The sequence below is a fragment of the Meles meles genome, chromosome 8 (assembly GCF_922984935.1).
Source record: "Meles meles chromosome 8, mMelMel3.1 paternal haplotype, whole genome shotgun sequence".
NCBI lineage: Eukaryota > Metazoa > Chordata > Mammalia > Carnivora > Mustelidae > Meles > Meles meles.
Window position 1 is genome coordinate 3,610,249 of NC_060073.1, and position 25,463 is coordinate 3,635,711.

The 25,463-nt window shown below is 56.9% G+C and overlaps 1 protein-coding gene across 3 annotated transcripts; it reads left to right on the forward strand.

Annotated features, from left to right (window-relative positions):
- Positions 1 to 12,545: 12,545 nt before the first annotated feature.
- On the forward strand, positions 12,546 to 20,523 carry LTO1 (LTO1 maturation factor of ABCE1). 3 transcript variants are annotated; one of them, XM_046014967.1, is made up of 6 exons: positions 12,546 to 12,711; positions 14,077 to 14,182; positions 15,457 to 15,527; positions 18,379 to 18,496; positions 18,797 to 18,909; positions 19,396 to 20,523. In XM_046014967.1, the coding sequence occupies exons 1-5, from the start codon at positions 12,662 to 12,664 to the stop codon at positions 18,863 to 18,865; spliced, it is 414 nt and encodes a 137-aa protein (XP_045870923.1). In that variant the 5' UTR covers positions 12,546 to 12,661; the 3' UTR covers positions 18,866 to 18,909; positions 19,396 to 20,523. The 3 variants fall into 3 exon arrangements, with proteins under 3 accessions (XP_045870923.1, XP_045870924.1, XP_045870922.1); XM_046014968.1 differs by having other exon boundaries at positions 19,412 to 20,523; XM_046014966.1 differs by having other exon boundaries at positions 12,547 to 12,711; positions 18,797 to 20,523.
- Positions 20,524 to 25,463: the final 4,940 nt, after the last annotated feature.

Consider the following 25,463-nt stretch of genomic DNA (forward strand, 5'->3'; position numbering starts at 1 on the left):
TTCTTACTTTATTTATACCCCCCGTGTTGTATTTATGATGTACATGAGTTTTGTTTTCTACATTAAAGCACAATTTGTACCAAAGGTCGCCTTTCCTTACCCAGCTGGGATGCCAGCGAGAGCGGGAAGGGGAGGGAAGAGAAGCAGAGCCTGGTGTTGAGCTCAGAGGAGACACTGGTGTGTTTGCTCTTTAAAACTGCACTTTCTACAGAAGCTCCTGGTCATCGCAGCCTCCTTGGAGGCCGGGGCTCAGATGGGTCGAATACGAATAGTTTAACTCAGCAGTGGAGGCCGTGCGGGCCTGGGTGCCCGTTTCCTCCCACGCTCCGCTAGGATCTGCGTGGTGAGGGCAGTCTTGGCAGGGGCGGGGTGGGGGGGGGGGAATTGCAAGTGTTAGCGGGGATGATGAACAGCGACCCCCGCCTCTCCGTCCACTAGACCTCCGTCCACTAGATGCCAGTGGTAACCAGTGGTCACGACTACTAAAAAGTGTGAAGAAGTTGCTGTGTTTCTTAGGACAAAACTTCCCCGCCAGCTGTTCGTTCTGGAGCAAATCATCAACCTCTCGAGCCTCAGTGTCCTCACCTGTAAAACGGGAGCAGGATGGAGAGGGCGGTGAGGCGTGGAGCTGCTGCTCCGTGCCTGGCGCGGGCAAGGGTCCAGGTCACCCCGTCGGCTGGGAGTCCGCCAAAGATCAAAGTTAGTCTCCCGAGGCCATTTCGTGAGGTGTTTCCCATGCCCCACAAGGACTCCCCACTTTATACTGGCACGCACCCCCACTGCCGCAGACATGCCCAGAGCCGACCCCTCCCCCCTGCTCCCGCCCCAGGTGGCAGTGCGGGGTGAGCGACACCTGCTGACCGGCGTCCTCTAGCCCTTGCCCGGGTGAGGGAGTCCAGGACCGCAGAGGGAAGGCACGGACCCCAAGCTGCACCCCGAGCTGCGTCGCGCGGAAGCAGTACGGCGGGAGGGCTGTGGGGTCAGGCAGTGAATCCCCCCACGCCCGCTAACGGTGCCGCCTTGAGTAAGTGAGTCACTCTGAGTCTGTGTCCTCGTGCGGACGCAAGGTGTGCATTGAGCGACTGTGGGGAGAGTCGCATGGAATTCTGTCTGCGAGGTGGTTGGGACCGAGTGGGCTCCCCGACGGCAGCCCTCACCAGCACTAGAACTCGTGGCCGGGAACAGTTACTTCCACTGGTTCTTAAATTTGGTCGCACGGCGGAGTCACCCAGGGAGAAATCCGGTCCCGGGAGATGGGGTCTAATTAGGCTGGATGTGGCCTGGACAGCTAAGATTTTGTGACACTCCGCAGTGACTCACACGTGGAGCCCAGGTCGACAGCCACGCGACACCTGTTCACTTGTGAGCTTCTGTGCCCTGCAGACAAGCACTTCAGGGGAAAGTGAAGTGGCGTGTCCTCCCCACAGCACAGCCCATAGTAATGAGTAGATGCGCATCTTTGTGGACTAATTCACACTAGAGTGTTGATGGTTAATACTTTTTCACTCTAGGTCACGTTTTCACTTGACCTGGCAGCCAAAAAGCTGGGATGACAGTTTCTGTGGCTGACGTGGGTCCTCTGGCAGGAGACGGGGAAGAGTCTTCAAGGCTGGGCCTTGCATTCACCCCGTTGACGGGCCTCTACTCCTCACAGGAAGGTGGGCTTGCCCTCTTGCTGTATCTCCCCCCGCCTTCGACAGTTGTCAAGTCTAGCAAATAGAAACACGACAGCCCCGTTACATCAGAATCTTGGAGAAGCAGCACGCTTTTTAGGAGAAGTCTATCCCATGAAATATGAGATATACTTATGTTCAGAAATTATTTATCGTTCATCTGAACGTCAGACTTAACCGGGTGTCCTCTATTTTGTCTGGCTGTCCCGGCTTCAGATGCACAGCACCGACGTGGGGTCAAATAAGGAGAAAGTACCAGGGGCAGGAAGTGACTCGGTTGGTTAAGCCTGTCCAGGGGAGAGGTCCCCGAAGCAAAATGCAAAAGAATTCTTTCTTTGGGCTGTTTCTCCACCTGTGATGTGAGAATCCTTACACTGCCTCAAGGCGGTCACCCTGTGTGTGTGGAGGGGGTGGGCTGGGGGGGTTGGTTCACCTTCCTAAAAGGTCAGGTGTGCCTGGCTTCGGGCACGCTGTGGAGCTTGGGGTGGCGGGACAGCCCCAGAGTCTCTCTTTGCATCTTCTCCCCTCGAAATGACACATGGTCCCCAGCAGCTGTGGCTTCTCTTCCATCCACCTGCAGCCTCGGCGGGGGTGGCAGACGGTCCTTTCCCACCAACGGCTCCTACAGGTGTCCCAGAACCCTTCTCCTGCCTCCCGTTAATTCCCTGCCGGATTTGCGCAGCCAGGGGCCGAGATGCTCTGATTGGCCAGCCTCGGGTCACCCGCTCCATGCTGGCAGGAGTCAGCCCCGGGAAGCTCAGGGGTTGAGAGCAAGGGTGCTTCCCCAGAGGAAAGCCCCAGCGGACAGAATTCTCCCGAAATGCCTACGTCAGTGGATTCCCATCCAGCGCGCTAAATTGGTCGAGTTTCCCTCCTCTGGATCAGGAAACGCCACCTGGAAATGATCCAAAAGATAGAGAAGTAGAAGGGGGTGGTGGGCACAAGGCCTCCCTGGACCCAGAAACTGGTCATCCAGTTACAGAGGGCAGGACAGCCGTGGCTGCGGCCTGGGCTTCAGGGCACCGTCAAGGTCATGAGAAGGGAGTCTCAGCTGGGGATGGGGAGAGGAGAGAAGGGGTGTCTTTTGCAACTGGGAACAGAGGGAGAGAGACGGAGAGACAGACAGAGCTGTATTAAACATCCCATCACATATGACAATTTTGCCTCTACGGTCAAATATGATTTTAAAACGCTCATGAGAAGGGTCGTCTGACAGATTTGCCCCGGGTTTTCCCAGTCCGGTGCTGGTCGTTCCTTCCCGAGATTCCAAGCCCTTTCTTGTTACAATGTCTTCCTCTTCGGAGAACTTTGGTTCCCATTCTTGAGAGGCAGGGCAGCGGCAACACCTTCTCCCCGCTCTCCCTCCACCTGAGAATGGCTGTTTCTCCCTCCTTCAGGCCAGTCTGGTCTGCAGACGGAGACAGAGTTCAACGGCTTTCTCCTTCCTCCTCCCTCCCTTCGTCCCCCAGCACCCCAGAACGTGACCATCTTTGGAGATGGGGCCTTTCAAGGGCTGATGAAGGTACCGTGAGTTCACCAGGACTCGTGTCCTCTTCAGAAGGGAGGGAGGACTGGGACACACCGAGAAGACCCATCTGCTGCAAGCCAAGGAGAGAGGCCTCCCTACGGAGCAGCCAAACTGCGAGCTTCCAGCCTCTAGACCTGAGACGATAGATGCGTGTTGGGACTTCAGGCGCGGCGCTCTCGGCAAGCTCCTGCCTGTCTCCAGATGGTCTGTTGGTGATGAGAAGAGAAAGTTTGAGCCTGCGTCCCCTCGGGCTCAGGGAAGGCTGTGGAAGGAGTGGGTGCCCTGCCTGGTTTGCTGGCAGGAGACTCGCAAGTCCCCGGGGGTGCTGTGAGTGCCCTGGGGAGCAGGCTCTGTGTCCCTGTCTCCTGGAGGGCTCCGTTCGCTGGCGGGGCAGGGGCGGGGGGCACCCCGGCGAGGCGGGCTCCTTCTGGCCAAGGGAGAAGATGCGCTTCATTCCGCAGGCCACAGGGGTCATGGGGGTTACCCAGCACAGGGATGCAGGTCCCTGGGAAGCTCCATCTGCCATGGGGTGTAGCATGGAATGGGGGACACATCACCGGAGTCCCCTAGGCCGTGTGGGTGGGGTGCAGTCCCTGTGGCAGGAGGGGCTCAAGGACACCTGGGGGAAAGGGGGAGCCCGGGAGGAGTCCCCACCAGCCCCAGCTCTCACACCAGCCGCAGAACCCTTGGCCCTCTGGGGGCCTCCACCTTCCGGCCTGTTGTATGGGCGTCTTTGGATTCTGCGTGAGGTTCCTTTTCAAGGGATGTGTATTTAATCAGACTATGCATGAGTTACTCTCCTTGTGAAAAAGCCAACTATGGGCAGAGATGAAGTCCCTCCTAGTGCACCCCATCCCTGTCCCCGTCCCTGTCCCCTGTCAGGGCTGCTGTGTATTGCCCACATACTTGCCTGCCTCTGTGGTTCCAGGCGCCCCACACTCCCCTCTGCACCCCTCTGCCCTCGCTGTCCTTGTCTCCTGCCTCCCCTATCTACCTTCTGGCCTCCTCGTAGCTTCTCCACGCCGACCACTCACTGTGGAATCTTTAGTCCTCACGGCCGGGACCCATCCTGCCCGTCCTGCCTGTCTCTTCCATTAGTCTTTCCCGGCCACACCGGCTAAGCTAGCCCACCTCGACCGGCACAGGATCCCAGCTGCAGAGGACAGGGTGCTCGGCGCCTCGGCCTGGCCTGGCCGAGGCTCTGGGTCGCCGCTCTGTCCCCTCTTCCCAGCAGCACTCCTCAGACATCCTGCGTTCATTTCCTAGCGCTCCCATCACTCATTACAAAGAACCAGGAAGCTTAGAACAAGAAAAATTTATTCTCTCCTTCTGGAGGCCAGAAGTCCAAAATCAAGGTATGAGTGGGCCTCACTCCCTCTGGAGGTGCTGGGGAAGGGTCCTTCCTGCCTCCTCCAGCTTCAGGGGGGCCCAGGCATCCTGGCCTGTGGCCGTGCCCCTCCGGTGTCTGCCTCCGTCTTCATGTGGCCCCTCTGTGTGTCTGCTTTTCCGTGTTATAATGTGACACATGTCACTGGTTGGTGGGCCCAGGTAGGTAAAGTGGAATGATCTCGTCTCGAGACCTTTACTTCTGCAAAGAAACGTTTCCCAACCAAGGTCACGTTCTCTGGTTCTGGGGGTGAAGACTTGGCCACATCTTTTGGGGGGCGCCCTTCAACCCACGACAGAGTGAGTAGGGTTGCTTTGTTGGAAAGCGTATGCACGCTACAGATCTTTCCAGACGCTTCCGGATTGCACAGTCAATTATCAGGGACTAACTGTAACGCTCACTAGAGCAGTCAGGCCCCACAACCGCCCTGAGTTTACCACAGGGAAGACTGGGAGCTGATGGGGAGGGCGCCAGGCTGGGGTTTCACCCCCCGCTGACACCAGGCGGGGCACTGCTGAGGCCCTGGCAGGTGGGTGGGGAGAGCCCCAGGGAGGCGGGGGGTCAGCTCCTGGTCAGCTGCCCTGCCCTCTGGCTCCTGGGCCTCAGGTGGAGTCGGGGGCGGGGGAGCCCAGGCCCAGGCGAAGCCTGGATCCAACACCAGCCCTCGGTGAGGAGTCTGAGAGCTGCGGGCAGCTGGCCCAGACCAAAGCAGGCTGATGGGGGAAAGCCCTTCCTGGGAGACCTGGACGCAGGTTCCACGACCGTGGTCCTCCGTCAGAGCGGGTGATGCCAGTTGGCCCCGGGCGTGTGTCCTCCATATGTGATCTGCGGCCTCAGAGCTGGACACGGGCAGTGGGCCCTGCCCTGCCTGCTCTCATGGGGGCTGGGTGGGTAGAGGCTGGGGCAGGTGGTAATGGACAGAGGCCTGTGGTCTGGGGTGGCCAACCCTGGGAGGGCTTTAACATCGGTCTGGCAGAAGCCAAGTAGCCCCCCACCCCCGGGCTCAGTGTCCACCCTGAGTATCGCTGATGACATCCCGCTCCAAGGCGCGTTTTTAAGAATTACAGGTGATAGGGGTGTCTGGGTGGCTCAGTGGGTCAAGCCTCTGTCTTCGGCTCAGGTCATGGTCTCAAAGTCCTGGGATGGAGCCCCGCATCAGGCTCTCTGCTCAGCAGGGAGCCTGCTTCCTCCTCTCTCTGCCTGCCTCTCTGCCTACTCGTGATCTCTCCCTGTCAAATAAATAAATAAATGAATATATAAAGAAATAAAATAAGAAAAAAAGGGAATTACAGGTGATAACCTGAGAAAGGGTCTGACACACAGATGAGCGGGTCTTTATCATCGTTATTCCAGCCCGGCTGGGGGGATGGAAGTCCGGGATAAGACCGGTCCCGCCGCGGGGGATTGCCCGAGCCCAGGCGGCAGGTGGCCGGCAGCGCGCGGGGAGGAGCGGCCGGAGGCGCAATGGCGCCCCCCAGTGGCGGGTGCCCCGGCACGGTCTCCGCCTCCCGCCGACTCGGGGCCGGAGGAACCTCGGATGCTGGACCCCAGGAGCGCTCGGAAGGGGGGAAGGCGCCTCCCCGTCCGCGCCCCACCGTTAGATATACACCAGGACGTTGTCGTGTTGCCAGTAGTGACTAACATGGTTACGCACCTCCGGCCGGCCAGGCACTCGTTCTCTTACCAACCCCGCAGGTGCGTACCTGTATTCCTCCCATATTACAGATGAGCACACTGAGCCCCGCGGTGGGGAGAGCTGAATTCCACTGAGGCCCGCAAAAGCCGGTTTCCTCCGGCAGCACCACACTCTGAGCAGAGGAGAAGTGGGAAAAGAGGGTTGGTCTTTACTGTTGCAGACCCCATATTGGGTGTCTTCCTCCACCACCCAAGGCTTATGGGGAGCCCCAGCCTTGCCTTCTAAGGGCTGGGGCCCCTCTAAAGAAAGGAAGGGGTGTGTCACACCGCAGAGACCCTCTACAGCCTCTGCTGGGGTTCATGAGCCCTCACGGCTCCTCTCCAGTGACAGCAGGTTGGGGGGGGGCAGGGCTGGGTGCTGCCTTCACCGCCCCACGCAGCCTCAACAGGACCACTCCCTCTCCGAGGGGCCACCATGGAAGGCCACCCTCTACGGGGATGACCTCGCACACCGTGATCAAACAGGCCAGGCAAACAGCCCGCTGGCCTCTGGCCCCTCCTCCCTCCTCTGGCCCCCGGGGGGTCCTTCCCAGCCACCTGCCACCATCCACAGGGCGTCCACTCTGTCACGGGGCCTTTGCAAAGTGAGGTTCACAAGCGTGGCATCTGCTTATATTCAGACATTCATAGTTTCTTTTAGAACTGTATTCACTTTGAAAATCACGGTTTTGGGGACCCCCCCCAATGCCCAACCCGCCCAGCCCGTACTGAACTCTGTGTTAGCGGGAATGAGCCCTTCCTGGCAGAAGCCACGGAGACGTTGGGTTGTGTGTTTGGGACTGCGGCACAGCGAAGCCCGGGGGAGCACAAGCGTGTGAGGGAGAAGTTGGTCTCCTCTTGGCAAAGGGACCGCTGCCAGGTCTCTGTGCTACTTCCCCCCATAGTCTCTGCTTCCGTGTAAGCATAGAACTCCCCTGAGGCCCACGGTTCTTTAAGGAAATCTGGTGGGGCCTCCCTGCCCAAACTCCTCTTTTCTCCTTCTTGCACTTGGAAGCCTTGGCTGTGTCCCTGTGGGTCCCATTGCCATTGGGATGCTGGAGTGATTAGAAGCTTGGGCGGGGGTGGGGGGGAGTTGGGGTCACCAGCTCTGGCCCAAATCTCAGAGGTTGTCCCACGGGTGGAGGCTGGTCCCTGCTGGCCGGGGCCCTTCTGTGGGTGTGAGGGCTCTGAGAGGTCTCTTGGTCACTGGTCACAACACCAGACCCCCAGTCCCCACTGCAGGTCTCCCGTCATTTGGCTCCAAGAGATTCCTGAGCAGGCAGGTAGAAAGTGGCCCTCCCAGGAAGGCGCACTGGATAACAGAATGGAGCTTCCTGCTCGAGAAGCTACAGATACAACTGCCCTGTGATCCAGCAATCGCACTCCTGGGTGTTTACCCCCCAAATAGGAAAATGCCAATTCAAAGGGACATAGGCACCCGGACACTTATAGCCCCATTATCTACACCAGCCAAACTACGGAAGCAGCCCCAGTGTCCAAGAAGAGGTGGTATATATACACAATGGAATATTACTCAGCCATAAAAAAGAATGAAATATTGCCGTTTGCCGGGTGTGTGGCGGGCTCAGTCAGTTAAGCGTTGGCCTTCGGCTCAGGCCATGATCCCGGGGTCCTCACTGAGCTCACGAGGAGCTCCCGGCTCAGCAGGGAATGTGCTTCTCCCTCTCCCTCTGCCCCTGCTCCTGTGCTCGCTCACTCACTCACTCTTTCTCTCAAATAAATAAACAAAAACGAAATAAAATATTAAAAAGAAATCTTCCCATTTGCGATGTGGATGGAGCTAGAGAGTATTAAGCAAAGTGAAGTCAGTCACAGACAGACAAGTACTATAGGATCTCACTCGTTTTTAAAAAAGATTTTATTTATTTATTTGAGAGAGAGAGAGCACAGAGGGAGAGGGAGAAGCAGACTGCCTGCGGAGCAGAGAGCCCGACGCAGGGCTCCAACCCAGGACCCTGAGATCACGACCTGAGCCAAAGTCTGAACTAACGGAGCCACACAGGTGCCCCATATAGGACGTCACTCACATGTGGAATTTAAGAAACAAAACAAATGAGCAAAGAAAAAGAAGGGAGAGACAAAGAAACTGAATCTTCACCACAGAGAACACACTGACGGTAACCAGAGGGGAGGTGGTGGGGGGTTGTGGGAAGTAGGTAATGCGGACGAAGGAGGGCACCTGTTGTGATGAGCACGGGGCATGGTGTGGGATGATGTAGGCAAGGGTTGAATTTCTATATGGTACACCTGAAACTAATATTATACCGTATGTTCACTATATTGGAAATAAAAAACTTAATTAAAATTGTGGATTAAAAAGGAAGAGAAAAAAAGAAAGTAGCCCTTCTTTGCAGGCTCCCAGAGCTCCACTTGGGGAGGAATGGAGGGGAATTAGCCCCAGAGCCTGCAAGGGACCCAATCCTTGGATTCTCTCCCTTCCCAGGGAGTCACACTGGGATGTTAAAGCTCCCAGATGCCTCTTTTTTTTTTTTTTTTTTTCCAGTTGTGTTGTCATTTATTTTTGGTGAGTATGGACTGAGAGGAAGAGTTATTTCCTGGAAGTAAGTTGTCATCTAACGACTTCCTTTTAAGAATTTGAAATCACTTCTTTTTTTTTTCTTTTTCTTTTTTTTTAAAGATTTTATTTATTTACTTGACAGAGAGATCACAAGTAGGCAGAGAGGCAGGCAGAGAGAGGAGGAAAGCAGGCTTCCCGCTGAGCAGAGAGCCCGATGCAGGGCTCCATCCCAGGACCCTGAGATCATGACGTGAGCCGAAGGCAGAGGCTTTAACCCACTGAGCCACCCAGGGGCCCCTGAAATCACTTCTTTTTTTTCCCCTTCTGATTATGAAAGGCATTTTTCCTCCATAATTAAAGGAAAAAATCAAACACAGAAACACTTACAGGAGAAGAAAGATTACTTATAATCTCATCAGTCCATTAGCCAGAAATGAGCCCTCCAGCTCCGTAGCTAAGAGCAGAATTAATCTGCGTCAGGATAGGGCACCACCATTGCAGATTATTATTACTATTTTTAAAAGATTTTATCTATTTATTTGACAGATGGAGATCACAAGTAGGCAGAGAGGCAGGCAGAGAGAGAGGAGGAAGCACGCTCCCTGCTGAGCAGAGAGCCGGATGCAGGGCTCGATCTCAGAACCCTGGGATCATGACCTGAGCCGAAGGCAGAGGCTTAACCCACCCAGGCGCCCCCTTTGCATATTATTTTTAAACGTATATCAAATATGTTTAAATTCTGAGAGACCCGCAGTTTTCTTCTTCAACTATCACAGGAAAAAACGGCACATTTTGGTTTTAGCTCGCTAATAAAATGGGTGTGATTCTGTGTTGGCTGTATAGATTGACACGTACAGGTTTGGTTTTTTTGCAGGCCGCTGAGTGTTTGGTGGTGGAGGCATGTAAAATTAAAAAAAAAAGATCAATTCCATAAGTGAATACTTCTCAATGAACTTTGAGGAATTTTGTTTTTCACTTGAGTTATGTTGATTTGGTTCTCTTTGAACTTGAACAAGGATACATGAAACATTACAGTTTTCTGAAGTGTATTCTATTTGATATGGTTAATTCCCAGGAGCTGATTATATCATCCCCTTTTTACCTTTTGTTATAAATTAAATATTTAATGTGTATTGAAGTCATTGGAATAGGTGCAATTAAGGCAGCCTTCAGAGATCCTAAATATGGAAACGTAGAAAGCTCTATACCTTTGAAAAACCTTTTTGGCTTCATTATACCTATACAAATTTATCATTTCTTAATTCTATTCAATTAAATGCCAGAATTCCAGTTCCTAAGATCTCTACACAAGCAAATATCAGAACATTTTCTCAAAAAACTAAGATAATAAGGAGAAATACTAATTCAGAGTTTTTCTACCTATTTTTTAATGAATTCATTTGCTAAAAAGGACAATGATTTTGAAACTTATTTAAAGATTTTTGAAATAAATTATATTTGTATGTTAAAATTCCCTTTTCCTACCTTGGAGGCCCTCTTTTTAAAAGTCTGATGCCTATTTGAAAATGAAGCAATTTGTGAACAAGTATTGAAAATCCAAGATAACACAATGAATCTTTTACCCTTCAATGTTAAAAAAATCAGGGTTCAGGGCACCTGGGTGGCTCAGTGGGTTAAGCCTCTGCCTTCAGCTCAGGTCATGATCTCAGGGTCCTGGGATCGAGCCCCACATCGGGCTCTCTGCTCAGCGGGGAGCCTGCTTCCCTCTCTCTCTCTGCCTGCCTCTCTGTCAAATAAATAAATCTTTAAAAAAAAAAATCTGGGTTCAACGTAGAATTTTAGGAACATACCATGTAACACATTGGGGGAAGATCTCTCCAAAGCTTTATTTTTGAAACAATAGTTTGAATCAATACTGTTGGTTTTTGTAGCACATGTAATCTTTCAAAATTTTGCAGTTATTTAAAGTTTGAAATTAAGACTCTACTCTTCTATATACATCTTTATTTTTATTTTTTAAAAGATGTTATTTATTTATTTGATAGAGTGAGAGCACAAGTGGGAGGGAGGAACAGTCTCCCCGCTGAGCAGGGAACCAGACTCAGAGCTCATTCTAGAACCCTGGGATTAAGACCTGAGTGAAGGCAGATACTTAACCAACTGAGCCACCCAGGCGTCCCTGTATATATCTTGATATCCGTGAGTTTTATCCTGTACTGGCCTATTTCTCCACCACACGCTGTACTCCCATGCCGAAAGACATAGCTTGTTTCGTTTTCTTTCAACCGATGAGGTTTATGTTCAAAAAATCTATTTCATATATATAATAACGAGAGAACCATTCCCTTACTTGGGACATTTTTATAATATAATGTTAACTTTCATTAACTCATTAGTAGGCAGGGGTAAGGGTATAAAATTGTACATCTATGATTATTTTTGTGAGAAAATGCAAAGGAAAAAATGTAACAAAACTAGCAAAAATTAATTGGCGGCAGGGCACCTGGGTGTGCAGTTGGTTAAACATTGGGCTCTCTTGGTTTCAGCTCATGTCATAGTCTGGGGGTCCCGGGATGGAGCCCCACATCTGCTCTGTGCTGAGCACTGAGTCAGCTTGGGATTCTCTCTCCGTCTCCCTCTGCCCCACCCCTGCACGCATGTGCTCTCTCGTGCACTCTCTCTCTAATAAATAATCTTGTTAAAAAGAAATATACCGGATCTTTAAAAAAAAAAATTAGTTGGTGGCCAGAGGGGTGGGGAAATGGATTTGTTTGCTTGTTTTGCCCTTTTTCCTACATCCCAAATGTTTTGTGATTTTATCAGCTGATAAAAAAAAAAAAATCTGACCTAAAAACGAAAAGATATTTAACGAATAAAATATACAAAGTCTATTTAATTTCATCTTCTGGGGAAAAGAAATGTCTTATGGGGCTTTTATAAAAAAGAGTAACTTTTTAATAAAAGTTTATAAAAGTTTACTCGTAAGAGTAACTTAGGAGCATAAAACATGGACTACTCAAAAGACATATAAAAGAGGACATTTAAAAATTAATGTAATTCCAAAATCTAGATCTAGTCCCTGTGGACATTTTGGGGTACTTTCATTCTTTTTAAGAGTAATTGTGTAATGTGGTTGGACTGGGAGGATACATAGACTTTCTTCCCTTGAACATCTGGAGCATTTTCCGTGACCTTCCTTTCGCCTCCGACATCATGTTGGGCGCCGCTGGAGTCCGCGGGGTGCGCGTGCAGTCGGTGCTGCAGCGAACGTGGGAGGACGTCCTGGAGGTCAAGTTCCAAGGTCACGGGCACACACACCCGCTTCTCCACTCCGCCTGCCTGACCGTGAATCCCGCACTCCAGACTTTGGCCCATCTCTTCGCCCCTGTTAGGATGCACTCATTGCTCATCCTTTTTATCAAGTTCCCTATAAACCACACACACTATTGCCTTTGTTGTGATATTTAGGACAAACACACCTCCAGATCGTTCCTTGCCTTTTAATGTTATCCCCACTTTGGGCATGCGCGAGTTTGCATTTGCACGTAGTGAAATATATCGGTTTTCCCTTCCTGATTTCCTCCGAGCTCTTCTTGTGGGAGGACTACCCCTGCACGCGCACCTGCACGTCCCACCTGGAATTTCAACACTTTTTTTTTTTTTTGGCAAAGGTGTCTCGCCGTCGCGGGCCCCGCCCCCGGCGCGCATGCGTCCGACCCTCCGCGGCGCCGGCTGGGCCCTCCGGCGCGCCGTTCTTACCCGGCCTGCCCCGCGCCGCCGCCCCCGGAAGTGACTTCGCCTCCGCAGAAGCGGTGAGTGGGAGCTCCGGCCTCGCGGGGGGCGGCGGAGCCCGAGGGGCAGGGCGAGCCGAGCCGGGCCGAGCCGAGCCGGGAGCCGCCATGGCGGGGAGTCAAGACATGTTCGACGCCATCGTGATGGCGGACGAAAGGTGGGTGGCGGGGCCGGGCCGTTGTCTTTCTTCGGTTGCGAAGGCAGCGCGGGCCTGGTGCGGCGCGGGAGCGGGCGTCGGGTGGGGGGCGCCCGGGGCCAGCGGCGGGCATGAAGGCGTGTGGGGCCGAAGTGCCCGAGCCGCTGCTTTCCTCCTCCTCCTCCTCCTCCTCGTCCTCGTTCTCCTCCTCCTCCTCGGCGGCGCGGCACGTGCCCAGCTGCTCCCCCAGACCCGCCTCCCGGTCCGGGGCGGCCCCCGAGCATCTGCTCCGCCTGATGCCCGCCTTCCTCCGGGGACGGCCGTACTTGGGTGGGACGGTCCTTTGCCATCTGGGCGCGGCCCCTTTTCCTTGTTCCTTCGTGGTGGGACATACGGCCGCATTCACGGACAAGCTGATGAATGTGTCAGACGTCATCCGGCTGCCTGCGGGGCCCCTGGGGAGTGCCCGGGGCTGTGACGGTGGGGACCCTCCTCCAGTGCCGGGCCCGCTTGACACATCAATAGGCCTCAGTCGTGGAAGAGGGCGAGCGTTTAACCACCAGCCGCTGATTACTTTGGAGCTTTGTGCGAGCGCACGGGAGCTCAGGGTTGTCTCCGCGGCAACTGTTGTAGCGCGGCCTGTGAATCAGGGTCTGCGATGCGGGTGTTTTACAGATGAGCAGGCAGGATCACTCCCCGGGGGCCCATCGCCAGTAAGTGGGAGCTACACTGCCTCGCTGCGGGCCGCTGTCCCACTTCTGTTTATGGTGACTTCAGGTTGAGAGGGTCCCACGCCCACTGTGGAGCCCGCAGAGCCCCGCTGTTCCTGTATGCCGGGCACCACCGCCTCCGGGTACTTTGTGGTGATGCGGTGGCCTTTCTCCCTTCCCGGGTACAGAGTTGGGGTGGACGGCCGCGTTTGCGGCACAGCGTTGGGAAGCACTTCATGTCGTGCAGGTGCCCTCACGGAGCGCTGGCCCCCTGGCCCGGCTGCACCGGGAGTCTCCTTGGAGGTTTCAGAACGTGCTCCCGGGCCGTCCTCCTGACCGGGTGTCGGGGGCCCAGCCCTCGAATTTGTGTCTCTGAAACTTCCGTGTGTTTCTGGTATCCTGCCAGGTGTGGGATTCACGAATTTGCCCGACCCCCCCCCCCCCGCCCCCACCGTAGAAGAGGCAGATCGGGCTTCGTGAGCTGCGGCGACTGGCCAGCAGAGACGGAGGGGGTAGAGCTGGGGCCGTGACCTCTGTTTTCTGACTTAAATTCAGTACGGGGTCTTCTATGCTGTGTCTCGTCTTGCTGTGTCTGGGGTCTATGGGAGAGAAAATTTCTTCCAGGAAAAACAGTCTCTCTCCTGTTTCTTTGATCAAGCTTGCCTCTCCGTCACAGGTTTCACGGGGAAGGCTACCAGGAGGGCTACGAAGAAGGCAGCAGCTTGGGTGTAATTGAAGGAAGACAGTACGGCACATTGCACGGAGCCAAAATTGGATCTGAGGTAAGCTGGGCCCCCCCCATTTTTAGAAATGGATTTTCTTCGCTCATAGTTTATAATTTCCGGCAGTGGTCAGTGTGGCAGATCCAGGCGTTCTGGCGTCTTGGAACGGCTGCGGACTAGATGGAAAGTCGTGCGTCTCTGTGCCAGGCAGGCCTGTCGGCACCATGTTTCCAGCAGCACTGGCTCACTTCTCGTCTCCCTGTCACACCTCGCTGATTCTTGCATCGTTTCAGACCTTTTCGTTACGATTTTTCTGTTTGTTTCTGTGATGTGTGAGCCGTGATGACGACTGGCTGAGAGTCTGATGGTGGTCCGTGTTTTTTAGCCATAAAGTATCTTCTGCTGAAGGTACGTGCAGTGTTCTGCAGACCTAGGGCCGTCTCACCGCGTAGAGTACGGGGTGGCGTAACCGTAACTCTCCTGTGCGCCGGGAAACCGAGCAGTTCATCTGTTGGCAGTCGGTCTGGAACCGAACCCGCCTCTCTGAGGTGTGCCTGCTAAAGAGAAGGTGGTGTGGTCTGGGGGACGAGAAAGCCGGTCCTCGGCCATCTCAGCTTGCGCCGGCGGATCACGGTGCTTCCGCTTCCTGAATCCTTGCCCTGTGTCACCCCTTCCCACCGAAGTCCTCCGGAGTCCATGGTCGTTCTGCCCTTCCCCCTCGATGGGCCCTCACTCCGGAAGACTGGCTCTGAACGGCAGAGCCTGGGAGGGCCGTCAGGCCTGCGGCAGAGGGGTCACCGCGAACCGGGTGGGCCTCCGACAACAGACACTGGACTGGATGCTTCTGGCTCCGCGCCTCCGGGGTTGGAGGCAGGCCTGCAGCCATGCGAAGGCTCGCCTGCGGCTGGGAGAGCCACTTCGGAGACTGCTCGCTCACACCGCTGCTCTTGCCGCGTGCACCTCCCCGCAGGGCTGCTGGAGTGGCCCTGTGACACTCGGGACAGCGATGGCAGGAGTCGTGTTTGCTACTCCTAAATTCAGAAGCCACGCTGTGCCTTTTCTGCGTTCTGCTGGCTACGGCTGCAGTTAGAGGGGACCACACGGGACACGAGACCCAGGGGTGGAGCTAGGGGACCTTCGGGGAGGCCATCGCCCCACTGAAGGCTCAGCCACCTGACTTCCGGGGTCTGATGCCCAGCACGTGCTTCCAGAACCGCAGCGTGAGAAGCACCACTGCCCTCGGTCCCCACCTTTCGTTTGGAGAGCGCGACAGTTAGACATAATGTAGCTTGTTGCTTATTAATTTCCGTCTTCGCTTTTTTGTGAATTCACAGATCGGGTGCTATCAAGGCTTTGCTTTCGCTTGGAGATGTCTCCTGCACGGCTGTGCCACCGAGAAAGACAGGTAGGGCTTAAGGCCTCTTCCTTTCTCATTGTGTGGAGCAGGAGTGTGGGTCCGTAGCTTACCCTGACTTCGGGCAGTTCGTGCCTCCGTGTCCTCATCTGTCACGTGGCGAAAATAGACCAGACTTGAGTGTGGTCCCGATATTCACCGGAAATTGTGCCTTGCGCAGAGCTCGTTTTCGGTGTCCGGTGAACACGCGTTATTACTTGTCAAGCCCTCGTCGAGCCGTCTGCCGGTTCCCTGCAGGCATCATAGCACCAGTGGGTTTTAGATCCCCTGCTGGTGAAGGTCGTTGAAGTGGATTCTGTCTTCTCGTTCATCTTTCCTGGAGCTTCTAATAAACACAGCACGGTAGCCTCGGTATGACTAGGGTTGGAAGTGGGGACTCTCTCCTCGCTAGGTTTTTAGGTTTTGAGCGCAGCCGACTAGGTGTGCCAGTGAGATAAGGCAGCGTGTTTGACACGTGTCTGGTTCCTGGTGGTGGTGAGTAAACAGTAGCTATTTTTTGGGTCGTTTCGTAATCTTTTGAAACTGTTCTCGCTGTATGCCACCCGCTGAAGCCCCAGGGACCCTGTTGCACATCTGTCTTCAGTCTTAACCTGGGAACGAGCCCTGAAGTCAAAGGCACGCGTGGCTCGGCTGTCCCGCTGCTCCTGGGAGCCCAAAGTTGGCTTCAGCTGGTGCCGTGCCTCGTTGCGATGCCTGCTGCCTTCTCCTGGCCCCAGAGGGGCCCAAGGACAGCGGAGGACAGCAGGGAAGGTGGCATTCCCCTGTCCGAGTGACTTGTCTTACTTGAAATATTTTGAATTTCTCGAATTGGGACGCCTCCCGTCCTTGAATGTGAGGACGAGGGTGCTCGCAGCTGACTGGGTGATGCTGAGATGGCCTGCCCTACCCTGATCGAGTTCCTGGGCCACTCTGGTGGCCCGAGTCGCTGGCAGTGGACCAGACGTGTACAGGAGTCGAGGTGCACCTGGGGCGGGGATGGTCCTCTGAGGACTGCGAGAGCGCTCGAGGTCACGGTTTGGCAACTTGGGGCGCCACTGGGTGGCAGGCGAAGCTGAGCTTGGCGCCCCACTCCAGCCTCCGAGCTGGGGGCTCTGATTTCTTAAAGCCGCGCACCCCGTCTGTCTCAGCTGGAGGAGGACCCGCGCCGCTCGGCTGGGGACTGGCGGAAGCTGTCTGGTGCCCCTTGCTGCCGCCCCCTGCCCCCTCCCCTCCGGCGCAGCCCGAGAGTCTCCTTGAAACACAACCTAGAGGCCTGTCTCCTGGAGCTGTGGGTCATGGTTTTTTGCATTCTTGTGTCAGTACAGCTTTTTAAATAATGCTAGAGGGTTGATGGAGGACCTTCCGCTTCCTTATGTTCCAAGGAAGGGAAAACCCCATCCGCGTTTCCATTCAGTGACATAAGGGGCTTTTAACGCCAGAGAAACCACGGAAGACGGTGTCTCAGACTAAGGGATGGTGCTTTACATCAGATGACCGTGGATTTTGATGGACTTGGAGGTGCTTCTCTGTCTCCCCACCCCCGGCCCCCCAGCAGGGTGGTGGGGGCCGTGTGCGAGCCAGCGTTTGGCCAGGGCTGAGCTTGAGGTCTGGCGCTGGCCGTCCCATTGGATCAGCCAGCCAGGAGTGGGCACGCCCTGCCGACGGGCATTGGCTTTGACGGTGTGACAGGCTGCGTGTGTTTCGAAGTAGATTCACGGACTAGAGAAGACTAAGTTGCTACTTGCCAACTTAAAAGTGGGTGTATTTTTATCACGCTGGAATACAGCCGTTTCCCACATGTTGGCATCCGCCTTCCATCGCCCCGGAAACCGAGTGCTTCGTTGCTTTAACTGACTTCCTTTTGACCTTTTCCAGTTTGTGTTGTCTTAGAGAGGTGGCCGTCGTCATTCTCGTTAACTGACTTGCCTTCGCAGACTCTGCATGTGTCTGAAAACCGCAGTTACAAGCCGGTACTTAGGAGGTGGTGGTTGCTTTCGATTCATCCTGGGAAGAGTTGTGTCAGCTTTCTGTTAATCAGACACCTGGCGTCCTTCTGACGCTCAGATGGCCCGTCTCGGTCATCTGGGTGGTCTGGGGGGGTGGGGGTGCACGTCAGGATCACTGTGAATCTCCCATCTGGGAACGGTCTGCCCCAGCCCCGGCTGTGAGTCCCGGTCTCCAGGGTCCGGTGGAAGCGAGGAGACCTTACTCTCACTAAGCACCTGCCCTGGGTTAGGTTTTGGGCTTTGCGGAGGTCGCCTCTCCTCTTGAGAGCCGTGAGGTGACTGTTGAGTCTGCAGGTCACAGAGAAGTGAAATACCGGAGGGCTGGGAGCCCGCTTGCCTCCCTGCAGAGCTTCACCTTCCTGGGAGAGGGAACTGGACCCAGACACCGGACGCCGAGTCCTGCCCTTTGGAGGGAGGGGCTTGCTGGTCTCCCTGCCGCGGAACTCCCCAAGGCTGTGAGCGTGATGTTTCTGGGTCCCGGAACGCCCCAGGCCCACAGCGGGCTATAGATCGTGTCCCAGCGCTCTCTCCTTGCCTGGTTTTGTCTGTTCCCACGTCTGTGACCTAGAGGAGGTCGAGGCGGGATTCCTCAGTCGAGGCGGGATGCCTCAGTCGCTTGCTCCCTGGCTGGGACACAGCACACCCGAAGCTCCGTACCAGCAGCGGAGCGCGGGCTGTGGGCGGGAGCGCGTTGCTGGGGGAGTCAGTATTACTGAGTGAGAAGCTCTCGCGCGGGCTTCCCGACTCGGGCATGCTTAGCACACTGGTTGCTCCATGTACGTGATCAGCGTCGTCGTCGTGTAAGCTGAGCCCGCTGTGTGCGAAGGACTAAAAGTTTTTATTTCTGTGCTTTACAGCAAAAAGATGAAGGCCTTAGAGTCGTTGATTGGGATGATTCAGAAGTTCCCTTACGATGACCCCACTTACGATAAACTTCACGAGGACTTAGACAAAATTAGAGGGAAATTTAAACAGGTTTGTCCGCTGCATGTGTCTCTCGGCTCGGCCTACCTTTCTCCTCGCCGCAGCCCCGGGCGCTGACGTCACTTGTGGTCTCGGGGCTGCGTGTCCCCGTGCATGGTCCACAGAAGCACATCGGTTTTTGGGTTTCTGTGTGAGAAAACTGAAGACAGTCTAGAGAACGAACAGTCGTTAGAACTTTCGGGGGTGGTGTAGACACGAAAAGCTGCAGGTAGAGAGAAAGTTTTGTTCTAATTTGTGTGTAGAAATAAGTAAGATTTCAAGAGTACATCTTCTTTTCTTCTGTGTTTTCAGCTTTGTTCATTACTAAATGTTCAGCCAGACTTTAAAATTAGTGCGGAAGGTTCTGGACTTTCGTTTTGAGGACGACAGATGAACAAAGACGAAACATCAAGGAACAGATGTCCGTATGTGTTAAGTGTTTAAAAATGTGATTCAAGGCAAAACAAAGATGGAATAGTCATTGTTCTGTGGGGAGGGTTCCAGTTTGGTCAGTGAAAGGGCTTCCTCCTCCCTGTGGGCCGCCCGCGTCGCCCGGGTGCCCCCCGCGGCCCCTCCACACAGGCCTGGCCTTTGTTGGGCCCTGTCTGCTGCGCAGTCTGAGTGCGCCCACCAGGGCCCTCGTGAGGCCACTTGCTCCTATTCCAGGGTCATTGGCTCGGGGTCCTTTCCGGCTGGGCAGGCCCGGCCGGTTCTAGAGTGGGGGCAGCTCTAACTGGGATTTCCCTGCCGAGCCTGGACTCAGAGCTCAGGAGAACAGTCTTTTAGGAACTGAGAACGCGGGCTTGACGTGACGTGAGGTGGCGGGCAGTGTGGTGGGACTGACGTTTGCGGACCCCGAGGATGTGCCGGCGCTGGGTGACGGGCTTCCCTGCTCTGTGTAATCCCTCCAGTGTTCCCACTTTACAGATGAGGAAACTGAGACCCGCGGGGACCGCCCGGTGCAAGGGCATCGGCAGCAGAGCTCGGACTCCGATCCCACGCCTGCCTGTCACCGCGACTTGCGCCGCCTGCTCTGGAATGCACCGTCACAGCCGTGGAGCGGGCGGCTGCTCTCAGGCCCGGGGTGTGTGGGTCCCTACTGGGGTCCCTGGAGCCACGGGGAGTCCCTGTGGCCCGCTGACATGGCCTCTGGCCGAGAGGGGCTTCAGAGGGAGCCCGGACACGCTCTCTGCACGGTCTCCAGATGGGGCTGGGCTCTGCAGCAGGAAGACGGTTAAGGGGGCAGGACTGTAGGCTAAAGACGGACAGTTGGGCTGCTGCGGTCTCTGCAGACGGGGCAGCCTCGTGTTGAGGACACTGCGCTTCTCCTGTGACGCCACTTCTCTGTCTTCTGCCCGCACTTCGCAGGCATCTGCGTCGGGGGGAGGTACGGGTGGGGGGGGAGGGGGTTCCGTCAGTGGTTCTGGGGCATCCCTCTGCCCGTCCCTGTGCCCTCGGAGGGGGGGGAGCGCCCTCAGCATTGCTGGCAGGCCCGCCTGCTTTTCTCTGAGGCAGCGTGTCTGAAAGTCAGGCACGAGATGAATAAAGGGGTAACTATGAATCTGTTCCAGTTTTTAACATCATTCTGGAACATTCCAGCGATTGCTGCTTTGCCGCACAAGCCGGTGGTCCCGAGCACGTGCCGGAGACTCCAGGCTGGGGCCCCCGCGGGAGCAGGGGTGGGCGTTTGTTTCCTTCTCCTTTGGTTTCCCTGGCCAGTGCGCGGAGGAAGAGACTGGGGCTCGATCCTGCCTTGCTGGCATGTGGGTCCCTGGCCACGGCCCTCGACTCGGTCCCCGCTGAGTTCCTGGGAGCTGGTGTGCTTACGGCTGCAGACAGTGCCTGACCCCCGGCCGGGTCCTGCGGCCACAAAGGCCAGCAGCGGGCGTCCCTCGCCGGTGGGACGGGCCAGGGGGTGGGATGGGGGCAGCTGTGGTGGTTTTCCTTGGTGGGTTGTTGTGTTTTCTAAGTTCTCTGTTGTGATACGTGGAGAGAAAAATAAATAGCACATTTTAAAGCGAAAAACTGTCTGGGAGCATTTATAATGTGACATGCAGCAAATTCATTTCTGAGGTCCAGGTCTGAGGGCAGGTGCGCGTTGAGTGGGCCAGGCTGTTGCTTCCGGTTGCATTTCTGTCCACGCGTCTCATTAAAACACGTAGACCTGATTCCTGTGAGAAAGTGGTACCCCGTGATGAACGTTCAAGGGGGGATTTCATTCCTCCTCGAGGACCCTGGCTCAGCCACCATCAGCGGCTGTAATTGGTCTCTCCTGCCCCAGACTCCTCCTCTGTCCCCCACAGCTCGGCCCCTCCTGTTCCGGGGGTTCGTGTGAGCCACGGGCAGCCCCTGGCGGGGGGGCGGGTGGAACTGATCTTCAGAGCTCTCCTCTGGACATCGGGCTTGGCCTGGGCCCGCCTGGACGCGGCTTCCGGGACCTTTGGTCACTCCAGCAGACCGCAGGGACAGCACTTCCTTCACCGTGACACTTCCTTCGTTCTGTCCCGGGTGATGCCCCCTGCAGGGACGGGTCAGGCATGAGCAAGGCACTCTCAGCTGAGGAGATGGTGACGGAAGTCTCCTGGGAGCCTCTGGGAAAGCTGCTGTCAGTACGGAGAGAGTGGATCTGTTGTGGAAATTGTCCCGTGGAGGTGACCCCTGGGCTCACTACAGGCAGCTGACCGCCAGCTCTGGCCGAAGCCGCAGCTGGGCATGTGTCGCGGAGCGCTAGAGAGCACCTGGCCCTGGTGTCCTTGAGCCGCTGACAGCCAGCCCGTGGGCTGCTCTGCTTTCAGACTTCATGTTACGTGAGCTGACGATCGTCCCACGAGTTCACGGCTGTTCGGGGGTTTCTGTTGTTCGCAGGCAAGGTGTCCTGCTTGCCCCCCTCATCCCACCCGGTCCCATCCCATGCACCTGCTTCTCTTGGATGTTGACCTTTGCCCAGATCGGCCTTGAGTTTAGGAGCTCTCCGGCGTGGGTTTTGTTCCTTTCTGACGGAACAAAACACTGGTTTCCCAAAGCTTTGGCCTGCTCCCTCCTTCCTGTTGGAGGTTCCCAGCGTATCCTGTGCCACTGTTAGTCTGCCCGGGCCCCGTAATGGACACCACAGATGAGGCTCCCCCAACAGATACGTACCGTCCCCTGGTCCTGGAGGCTGAAGCCTGAGGTCCAGGTGTGGGCAGGGCGGGGCCCTCCTGAGGCCTCTCTCCTCGTGTGTGAAGGGCTGAGCTCTCCCTGGGTCCTCACCGGGTCACCCCCCCCCGTGCGTGTCCGTGTCATGTAAAGATCCTGGTCGTGCTGGATCAGGGCCCACCTTGGTGACGTCACGTTATCTCGATCACCTCTTTAAAGACCCCATCTCCAGGGGCGCCTGGGGGGCTCAGTGGGTTAAGCCTCTGCCTTTGGCTCAGGTCATGGTCTCAGGGTCCTGGGATCGAGCCCCACGTCTGGGCTCTGCTCAGCAGGGGGCCTGCTTCCCACCCCCCGACCCCTGCCCACCTGCCTGCCGCTCTGCCTACTTGTGATCTCTTGTCTGTCAAATAAACAAAGTCTTTTAAAAACAAAAAATAAAGACTCCCGTCTCCAGGTACGGTGATGTCCTGAGGTGCCGGGGCTCAGGAATTCAACGTCGGAATTTGGGGGACGCAGCTTAGCCTATGGCAGCCACCCTGAGCAGCTGCGGGGAAGGAGTGTTGCCCTGGGACTTAGAGGAGAGAAAACGTTTCACCTGGAGCTGTGTCGTCCAGTTCTGGAATGTGAGTCATCGGGACCAAGGGCAGTGTCTGTGTACAAGCCGAACTGTCCTAGCAGAGGGCGACGGTTACTTTTCATTTCACATTCACACGCTTTTTTCTCCACCCGGGGTCGGAAAAGGATTTGAAGGCACTTGGGGGGCAGGTAAGGGGGGTGTGCAGAATGGGGGGGGGAAGGTGTGCAGAATGAGGGGGGTGCAGGGAGGACTTCCTAGAGGAGATGGCCTCCACCCTACTGCTTTGCTGGCCGTGGGCTGTGCTCCGTTTCCTCCCACCGTCTCTCTCGCCCCAGGGTGCGGCTGAGCGGGGCGGAGACCTTGCGGTCAGCCCAGCCGTGGCCCCTCGCTCGGCCCCTTTCTGTAGAGTTGGCTGCCCTTGGCCTAGAAGGGGGAGACTTCAGCCGCGAGCCCCTAGGGCCACTCACCGGGTGGCTTCAGGATTTAGGGAGACACTGCGTGGGGCCCTGAGCACAAGGCTGGGTCCGCCGTTGGTGCTCGGCGAGCTGGGACTCTCCTGGGGACGGGGGCAAGGAGCGCTGCGCTGGCCAAGCTCCGGGGGGCGGGGGGCCGGGGACCGGGATGTGCAGCTCGCAGGGAGGCGGTGTGTGGACATTCGCCCGTCTCCACCAGACATAGCTGAAAATGGAAAGGGTTCATGGCCTCCGCCGCCGCCTCTGAGGCTTGAGGCCCCCTCAGGAGGGCTCCGCATTCTTCTCCCCAACCCTGCGTGGCGGCGAAGATGCCCCGGATGTGGGCCCCAAGGCCCAGGCCAGAGCTGCCCGCCCACCGTCCGCGGGCTATTGTCTGCCCTGGGCCTCAGTGTGGCTCAGGGCTGGGGGCCCGGCGGGCCAGGGGGCTGTGGGAAAGGGATTAGCAGCCTCGCTGCGTGCACTCCTGATCAAAGGCATTCCTGGGATGACAGAGCACGTGTGCTGCAGAGGCCTGCCGGCATGCGGGCCCCCAGCACCCCCCAGCACCCCGGGGCACAGGTGTGCCCTCTGGAGCCAGTGCTGCCTTGGCCGCCGCTGGCAGTGGCCCATGGTGGGACACGGTCCTCCCCTGCAAACTGCAGAGCCAAGATGTGCAGGCAGCGAGGCTTCCAGGAGGCCCCTGGGGCCCCGGGCTCAGCCGAGTTCTGGGAGCCTGATGCCGGGGCTGTGGCCATGGCCCCTCGGAGCCTGGCAGCGCCCACCTCCGCAGACCTGACCCGTCTCCCAGCTCAGTGCTGAGTCCTCACGATGCAGGGGTCCGCCCGCCGCCCCCGGGTCAGGCGGTGCTGCCGCCTTGCAGCTCACAAAGCCGGGCCTAGCCCGTGGGCCCCGGCCTACTGCCCCCTCCACTGGGCTCGCGTTCCCGCCTCCGAGCACCCACCAGGCTGGGAATGGGGCCCGCGGAGAAGGAGTAGCGACACCTGTCCTCAAGCAGTGGGGCACACCCAGGGATCAGGATTCCAGAGCCAGGGGTGGGAGCGCCCCCTCAGGGGAGGCAGGAAGTAGTTCGGAGTGTTTGCAGTCCTGTGGGCGGACCCTGGGGGAACATGAGCAAGGGGGGCGGGATGATGGGTGGGGGATAGAGGGGTGAAGGGGAGAGCTGGTTCAGGTCTCAGGACCTTGGATGGAGCTGGAAGGAGCGAGAGGCCCCTCAGGTGGTTGGGAGGTGGGGCCCAGCGAGGACAGGCCTTTGGGCTTGGGAGAGGGGCAGCAGGGGCGACTTGTCTCAGAGGTCCCTCAAAGGCCATCTGGTATCCCGTACAGATTCGAGGGGCAGCCAGACCTCTCACCAGGGGACAGGGTGGGTGGTTTGCCAGGTAAGGCCAGCAGAGTCCTTTCCTAGGGTCTTCCAAGACCCAAGGTGGGGCATGGGGAACCTCCAGAGCCCTTCTCCCCGCTGCCCTCTGCCCTGCACAGGGCTCCGGCTCCCCCGTCCACGCCTCACTGCCCTTCCACTGAGTCCACGGACCAGCTCTGCAGGCCTGGCTCCCCAACTTGGTCGCCCTCATTTCTGCTTGAACCTGATGCAGTGAGATTGTTACCCCTGCTCCCCCAAAACCACTCCTCAGGATACCCTGGCCTGCCCCTGGGGCTAGAGGCCTCCCCCAGCTCTGACAGCCCCTCCGTGCGCTGTGACGGAGGCCCTTTCGGAGCGCCAAGCATGCACCTGCCGCACGTGCAGCTGCGGTAGGGGAGGTGGCAGTCCCAGTGCCACCAGAGCCCCTGCTCCCAGACGTCCATCTGGAGGCTTCCCACTGGGAGCAGGGTCACCCCGTGGGGCAGGGCTGGTATACAGCAGGAGCCTCATAACACCCACAACGAGCTGACCTGCCAAGGAGGGATATCCTTGGCACATGACCCGGCTTCCCTCCTGAGCACTCACCGCCCAACAGCCCCGGGGGTAGGGGGGTGAGGACGCTCTGGGGACCCCCAGACTCTGGGAAGAGGCCCAGGCCCCACGGAGCCGGCCGTGAGGCCTGCTGCTGCCCCTCCTGTGTGCTCCCCACCTCGGGCTGGAAGTGAGGCCGGCCAAGTGCATCTGAAGCGAGGCAAGCGTCACAGGTGTCCACGAGGCCTCCCAGGTCACGGGTCTGTGTGAAAGGCCACCGGACCGAAGCCCAAACATGCACTTTGCTGTCGTCCCCGAGCTGGGTGGGGGTGCCTTGGGACCTGGACCGGGATTCACCAAGAACAAATAGCAAGTTTACGCCAGAGGAAGGTTAGCGAAAGCTGGCTTGTTTATTTCCCCATCTGCAAATATCCTGGGGGTGGGGGGGTGCTGCTGGGGAGACGTGGGCCGGAGCTGGTCCTGATCAGCAGGCAAGGCCTTGCCACTGGGGTCAGAACTCCACTCAGGTGGTGGGAGCTGCCTTGTAGAGGTGTCCTGACCACTTTCCGGCCCCCTCCCCCAACACGTCCTCCCCGCCAAGAGCATCACGGACTCCCTCTGCATCACCAGACCTCTGGCCGTGTCAGGAGTCATTTTGGGCTGTGACAACCAGAGACTGTCCTGTCGTCTGGCGGGTGGGAGCCAGGGGTGCGGCTAAACACAGCACAGTACACAGGATAGCTCCCCGAAACCCAGGAGGATTTGGCTCCAAACATTGGCAGTGCCTGGGCGGGAACCCCTGCCGGCCTGCCCTCCTCCCAGCCCAGGACCCAGCCCCTCGGACCCTGTTCCTCAGCCCCGTGCCCCTAGCTCCCCACTGGCCCCAGGAAACAGGCAGGCCCCGCA

Coding starts and splice junctions, on each gene's coding strand:
- LTO1 (XM_046014967.1), top strand. CDS start 12,662: ATGGCGGGGAGTCAAGACATGTTCGACGCCATCGTGATGGCGGACGAA. Junction 12,712..14,076: donor ATCGTGATGGCGGACGAAAG/GTGGGTGGCGGG, acceptor TCTCCGTCACAG/GTTTCACGGGGAAGGCTACC. Junction 15,528..18,378: donor TGTGCCACCGAGAAAGACAG/GTAGGGCTTAAG, acceptor TGTGCTTTACAG/CAAAAAGATGAAGGCCTTAG.